This window comes from Alexandromys fortis, unplaced genomic scaffold (genome assembly GCF_014885135.2).
Source record: "Alexandromys fortis isolate MF-2015 unplaced genomic scaffold, M_Fortis_MF-2015_v1.1 scaffold_716, whole genome shotgun sequence".
Classification (NCBI taxonomy): Eukaryota; Metazoa; Chordata; class Mammalia; order Rodentia; family Cricetidae; genus Alexandromys; species Alexandromys fortis.
The window spans coordinates 6,705-13,912 of NW_026068581.1; the positions used below are offsets into that span (position 1 = coordinate 6,705).

Consider the following 7,208-nt stretch of genomic DNA (forward strand, 5'->3'; position numbering starts at 1 on the left):
CTTGGCTAAAAAAAAAAAAAAAAAAGCTGATGGTAAACTAATTTCAATATGAGTAAGTAGTCATTTATTTTAGAAAGTGTCATGCTGTTTATCTGAAATAAAGTGGATTGAAAAAAAGAGGGGATGCTAAATGAACTAAGAACAGAACACTGAAAAATGCTATTTTCCTAAATGAGATAATATTGCATGGCCTCTGGTGGCATCGTGGGCAAGGGATGAAGAGGCAGTACAGACCATGGCCCAAGCCATGAACATCAGCATGGCCTCCAATGGTAGCACAGACCACAGTAGTCCAAGGGCCCTGGTGGTAACAGGAGTCATGGTATCCACATGGCCCCCAGCAGTATCTCAGACTTCAGACAGGAACATGGCCTCAGGGGACAGCAGAGACCACTAACATCAACATGGCCATGCACAGACCAAGAACGCCCATATGGTCTCCAGAAACAACATGGTCCATGGGTATCAACACAGATTTGTCATGGTCCAGCTTCGACAAAAATACCTCTTGCCAGGGTAGGGGTATGGGGGTTAGAAATATAAGACTATGAAGACACATGGAAAATAATAATACAGAAGCCATAGAAAAGTACCAGGAGGGTATTTCAGTGAATACTGAAATAACCCACATTTATTTTTCCCAAAGTTTTTATACCCAATACAAATGGGGGTAGGGAGGTGGAGAGAGAATGTAACAAAAAACTTTGTATACTTGATAGAAAGGACAACTCAAACAGTTAATTCCTTTAACACTTTGAGACATCAAATCATTAACATTTTGTAGTTTAAGCAGTGAAGCTGCCTTAGACCATGAATCCTGAAGACAGCGACTGCCCAGGTGACCTCATAGTTATAAAAGAAGGAGCAGAAGTACATTTGCATATCCTGACCACCTGTCAGGATTGAACGGACCTACTTGTGTGGGCTATTGTAATGTCAAAACAATTAAGTAATCACATCCTGAGTTGGAACATGTAAATATGCTTGTCAGCTACTTTGAGCAACCTACAACTCTCTAACCATCAGACAAGGTGGAAACAGGCTCACATTTTGGGGCCTCCACACAGCCTGTAGAGGGAGACAGTACCAGCACAACCCCTGCTTTGGCACACACCATGTACAGCAACATGGCATGTGGTGGCAGCCCACACCATGGAAGTCTTTTGAGATGGCCCAAACCAGAAAATACACTGCTCTCCTTGGACATCCCGGCATTCCTCAGAAGCAGGGTGGTCATGATGTGTATTAAAGTGCAGAGCCTGTGAGAGATCCAGCCTGCTATCTACCATGCTGCCAGTGCTATTTTTTTTGAGGCCCAATGCAAAAAATGAACAGGTCTCCATTACGGACATACTGATGTTGCTCAGAGCCAGGGTGATCATACACTATCACTAGCACCAGTCTGGGATATGCTCTTGTTGACCAGAGACAAAAAGATCTTTTGGCTGGGCAGCGTATCTGGGGACAGAATCCACTGGAGCTCCAGGTCTCTGCACATCTCTGTGCCCTCAATGAAGGCACTTTAGGTATGATCATCACACCTGCAGGCTGAGGGCAGTTGCACAGCAGTGGAGATTCCAGGTTGAGAACAAGAAAGAAAGAAAAACCCACCCTACGAGTCACCATCTTAAATCAATCTTCAAATATTTTTTAAAAGGTTCTGATAACAGAAGTTACAGATGTGCCAGGGCACATTTACTGGAGATAGAGCCATTCTCTCTGCCACTCTTCCCTGACTTTCTAACAGCAGGGCCTCACTCCAGCTCTGGCTTGGGTTGCAGCAGCTGTGGCATCCATGTCTGAGGTTCCTTCTTGGTGATTGCAGACCTGTGATGTAGCTGCTGCAGGATACCCATGGCACTGGGGAGAGAGTGCGTGAGAGACTCCACTCCTCTGCCTCTCTTTTCTAGCCCCCTGCAGGAGCCCTGTGTTTTACCCATCTTGACTCAATCCTGTCCTCCCTTCATTGTTTGTTTGCAGGGAAGGTGAGGCAAGGTTTCTCTGTGTAGCTTTGAAGCCTGTCTTGGCACTTGGTCTGTAGATCATGCTGGCCTCAAACTCACAGAGATTCGCATGCCTCTGCCACCCAGTTCTGGGATTCAAGTTATGTGCCACCACTGCCTGGCTCTTCCCTTCATTTTTTTTTTTTAATGTAACAGTCATTCAAAGGAAGAGTTAATGAAAAAACTTTCATGTCTGTTTATAAAAGTGGTTGTCACTAATACTGATATTGTAATTCAGGTTTAAGTTATGAGTGTCAACCCATACGAAAACATTTATTTAATTTAGAATCACCCATAGTCTCCCAAGTACCAATAGTGATCTATGATAATTTTCATCTTTAATGTCATCACAGATTGTGAATTGATTTTGATAATTATTTAAAATAAAGAAATGAAGCTGTAACTGTAGATAACATGCTACAGATCTCTCATGATCACTTTGACACACTCTCTACACAAGCTATGAGACTCCCTGGACACTGCAAAGCAGAGCTGTTGGGCTTGCTACAAATCCACCTCCTACGTATGTAGTCCCTGCCACTGCTGATCCCTCGGTCACTCAGGTAGGCATGTTGTCCTTCTCCTCGGATGAGTGTCCTAAAACAAAAAACAAACAAAATGTCTGCAGAGTCGACCACTGCGTTCCCCCCATCAATGATATCTCACTCGTGTCCACTGCTTGTTTATAGCACAAATCACAGAAAGGCAGAGGCCATGAAAAATCACCAACACTAGTGTTACACCCAGTGACTTTTCCATTCTCAGGGTTCCATTTGGTGACCACACCTTTGTCACTCATACATGTTGGACCTTGTACTGTGTGTACAAAGCCTTTGACTGCTGCTCTCTGCCATGGTCACATGAACTTCATTCAGCCATGGGTAGCATCGCAAGGGTGGTTTTCAATTCTACCTTGAAGTACTTTTTACATGTATGAAAATGGGAGAAAATGCACTTACTAAATTGCTAAAGGTCTTTACTGATGGACATTCACTGTTCCAGTGAAATGGGTCTGTTCAAAATGGCTATGCTCACATCCAGGTGCTGGCCTGGGTGCTCTTTATGATGAGAATTTAGAGAAGGTTCCCAATTCCCCTGAAGTCTGTTTCTGTGACAGGTGCAGCTGTGCACACAGATGTCTGACAAGTCCTGTCCAGCAGTTCTGTAGTGGCTTCTTGGGGTGTCAGAGCCCTTAGTGGCCATCAGCCATTCTGTCTGCACCTCACAAGGGAAGTTATTAGCAAGGAGAGATTTTCAAATGCTGAGAGAAGACAGCATCTATCCCTCTAACAGATGTAAATTTGCAGGGATGTGGAGTTACTGGGGACTGGCTGTTGCATTAACACACAACCAACGCCAAGGCACACCTCCAGCCCAAGGGTTTATTTTTCTTCTATACCAGTACAGTTGACTTCACATGACTAAGCCTTTTTTCTCTCATAGCCACAGCTCACACATATCACAATACATGAATACAGAAGAAGGAAAAGAGGTCTGAACACATACAAGTTGTTATATTCAGTGGTGTCTGTCCACATCCAAGGGTGGTGTGATGACTCTCTGTGCAGGCCGATCCAGTGGTCAAATGGCCCCTTGTATCTATTCAGGAAATTCTGTCATAAAACATGGAAAGCAAATATATCTGTCTCTCCACATCAGATACCACTGAGTGTCTCCAAACTACAGCCTACTCTCGGCATGGCAGCAGGTTTGAGCTAAGGGTCATTGACTTTGGAGCCTAAATAACCTTCAGTACTCAGTAGATGCATTTTACAGCCATAATCCACAGTACACTAACAACCACCCTTCCTTCTGTGGCTGAGAAAGTCCCTTGTTAAGCCTGTATTTATAGTTATTAACGGTTGTCTCCTTAAGTTTGCAACACCCGCCAGCTCGGACAAAGACTTACATGACCACCATGTTTCTCTGTCAAATGTATGTCTGGTCATGCAGGTTGACTATAAGCACTACAGGAGAGAATGTCTTTGGAGTATCTCAGGGTGACAGCCAGATGGGTTAATATCACAAATGGCACATACTAATATGTGCCCCCCCACACCATGATCCCTGTATGCCTGGGATGGAATCCTCCCTCATGCTGCAGCCTTAAGGTCCCTATCTAAAGGCAGTAAATATTCAACAGAACAAACAACAAATCAATTTTGATCATTTCTTACCAGCTCCTCTTGGTTGTCAAATCTAGCAAGTTGAGCCTCTAGTGCCCTGCAGTAGTTCTGGCTAAATGTCCAGTTTTCCATGTCTTCAGAAAAATAAAAACATTTATTTCCAAATCCAATCCAATTTCTTGGGCAAACAGCATAGGTATTCTTGCTTGAGACCTGTTCTGTCTTTCCTGCTTTTGTAATGACAAAATAAAGAGAACTCCTCACTTCTCTGGATTTAACTATGAACAAATACCAAAACATGGCATTGGTTTTTCGATACCAAACTTTGATTAAGGCCTTCCTGTTATCATGTACACATACATTAAATCCACATGAATATATGCTGGCTCTCCTTAGAGACTGTCAGAATGGCAATTATCAACAAACCTCACAGTAGAGTTCAGAATTCTGCAGAAATAGGGACACTTATTTATTGCTGGTGGGATTCTAAACTGATACATCCAATATGGAGGCTCCTTTCAAAAGTTACAAACAGACCTTTTGTGACTCAGCTATGCCACTCCTGGGCATATATGAGAGAACACTACATCACAACACAGAGACCTGCACATCCATGTCTACTGCTGCCCTGTGTACAATAGCAGCAAAATGGACCTGACCTAGATGTCCATCAACTGATGAACAAGTAATGAAAATGTGGTACATGTGTAAGCAGTAAGTTAATCAGACATACAGAAAAATTGATACTTGTAGAAAAGTGGGGGACCTACAAAGTATAATATTAAACAAGGTCACACAAAGTCAGCGAGAAATAGACCCCATGCACTCCCTCATATGTTTGTCCCAGCCTGGGATACACAGTGTGAACAGCTGTGACTGAGGGCATGGTGTAACACGTAGACTGGAGAACAAGGAGAGTGATGTAAGGTGATGAGCAACGACAGGATGCAGCAAGGGCACATAAGCCATGAATAGGGCTATAAAGAGCATTGCTTTTCTAGTTTCAGAGTTGCTGATGTTTTTTCTCATTGTGGCCAATAAGTGTATAAAAATATAAATATAGTGACACTCTAAAACCATAACGAGTGTTCCATGGCTTCCGAATGGTTTTTCTAACTGGGTGGAAGTTCAGTGAGATTCACAGGGTTTGAGATTTGGCCAGTGTTTGAGTGGCTATGCTAACAAAGCAGTGTGATGTGTTCATTTGTGAGTCTATCATAATAGAGTGATTGTGTGTGTGTGTGTGTGTGTGTGTGTGTGTAAGCTCTGAATGTGCAAGCTTTCAGAGGACTGCTTAGAAAAACAACAAATATTTTTTTCATAATTTTGCCTTTTTCTTCCTTTAACACACAAAAACGACTGCATGGCTCTTTTGAAGCACTACTGAGCCTTGAAATAAATGATTTGGTAAGAAATATTAAATATTAGAAATCACACACATACACACACTTATTTTTGGTGGAGGTAGATTTGCTGTAGATGTTCCCTGTTCCAATACTCAGTACCACGAGGCTTTAATGACAGGGACAAATACAAAAGGCACTGAGGGCGACAGCCACTTCTTTTCGTCTGAGTCTTTGCAGAGATACATGATAGTCTAGGTTACAATGACTAAGTCTTACTGGCAAATTTTGTCCATGTTTAGACTTGTGTATTATTCCCTGATGTGGTTAAAGTTGATTTTATTTTGTTTTTGAGACAGGGTTTCTCTGTAGGTTTGGAACCTGTCCTGAAACTAGCTCTTGGAGACCAGGCTGGCCTTGAACTCACGGAGAGAGTCACCTGCTTCTGTCTCCCAAGTGCTGGAATTGAAGGCATGCGCATCCACTGCCCAAAGTGGATTTTATAAAACAGTATCATGGAACATTTACTCCAGATATGGCAGGAAAGCTGTACAAGATTTTATCACATAATTTAGAACAGTCTAAAAGCTTGGGAATCACATATTTCTGGAGCATTCTATTTAGTATTTTCAGACCATGGTAGAAGACATTAACGGCAACCATGAGTCATGGCTGGGATGAGATTTTCTGTACCTTCCCCAACCATATTAGTCTTCACTGCCTTCACTGCCCCTAGCTTCAGCAGCTTCCTTGAGGCTCCTCCTTTGGGTTTTCCTTTCCTTGTCCTCTGCATTGAATCATTCCCCAGGTAGATATATGTCTTCTGCACCTCTGTCTAGAGGTTGCTGAATGTCATCTTCCCAGAGATGCTGAGCCTGGCCTCCTGTGCACACCACAGTCTGTGCTGTTCCTTCTCTGCAACTTCCTTCCAAGTTCCCAGAGAACATGAATTTCCCGTGTGTTTTCTCTCTGCCCTTCCCACAGTGCCTGGATCACAGTGCTCAGTAAGTGTAATGACAGTGTGGATGTGGACAGAATGCTGCAGGATCTGGAGAATGTCACTCACCTGACAATGACAGAGCCACAGGAAGTGCAATCACAGCTCCAGTGAGGACGATGATAATAACTGCATAGCAGCAGTAAAGCCTAGCAGGAGACACTTGGAGGATGATTCTGAGACATTGTCCTTGTTGCCTTTTACCTGTAAAATATGAATATAAGAATGTCAACTTCTAGATTTTCTTAAGGAAAATAAAAGAAACTTATGACAAACCTACTTTACAATTGCCTACAAGTACCTGAAAGAGTGCTGCAAACCCCTTTCAAAGAAGGCCCTGGTCCATAAGGGATGGCCATGGTAGAAAGAAGACTAGAGATGTTAGAAACAGAACTTCCAAGGGGTCGTCTAGTTACTGAACTGAGGGTGAATCATAAAATAGCACGAACTTAAGGTAGTCAGGATCATAATGAATGTAGTAGTAGAAGTCTTGAAGGAGCCAGGATATAGAGAGAGACACTGGAAGTAGTAGGAAAGAGCTCAGAAAGATTCATGAGACCATTTAGATCAGAAAAGAAGAGAGACCAATTACCAGTCACTTCTCCATTGCTTTTGTGATCAATCAGGTTTTTTGATAAGTAAAAATATAATGGTAGCGAATAACTCTGCTGATACGATAACTCAGATCAGGCCAAAGTACTAAATCCAGGTTTATTCTGAGCAAAACATAACCGAGTAG

The 7,208-nt window shown here is 42.7% G+C and overlaps 1 protein-coding gene across 1 annotated transcript; it reads right to left on the reverse strand.

Moving 5' to 3' along the window:
• Positions 1–599: 599 nt before the first annotated feature.
• LOC126495887 (C-type lectin domain family 2 member D11-like) lies at positions 600–6,828 on the reverse strand. Its single transcript, XM_050133462.1, has 5 exons — positions 6,771–6,828; positions 6,539–6,673; positions 4,181–4,359; positions 3,510–3,616; positions 600–2,600 (listed from the first exon to the last, which is right to left on the reverse strand). Exons 1-5 carry the CDS (start codon positions 6,826–6,828, stop codon positions 2,438–2,440), a joined length of 642 nt encoding a protein of 213 aa, XP_049989419.1. The 3' UTR covers positions 600–2,437.
• Positions 6,829–7,208: the final 380 nt, after the last annotated feature.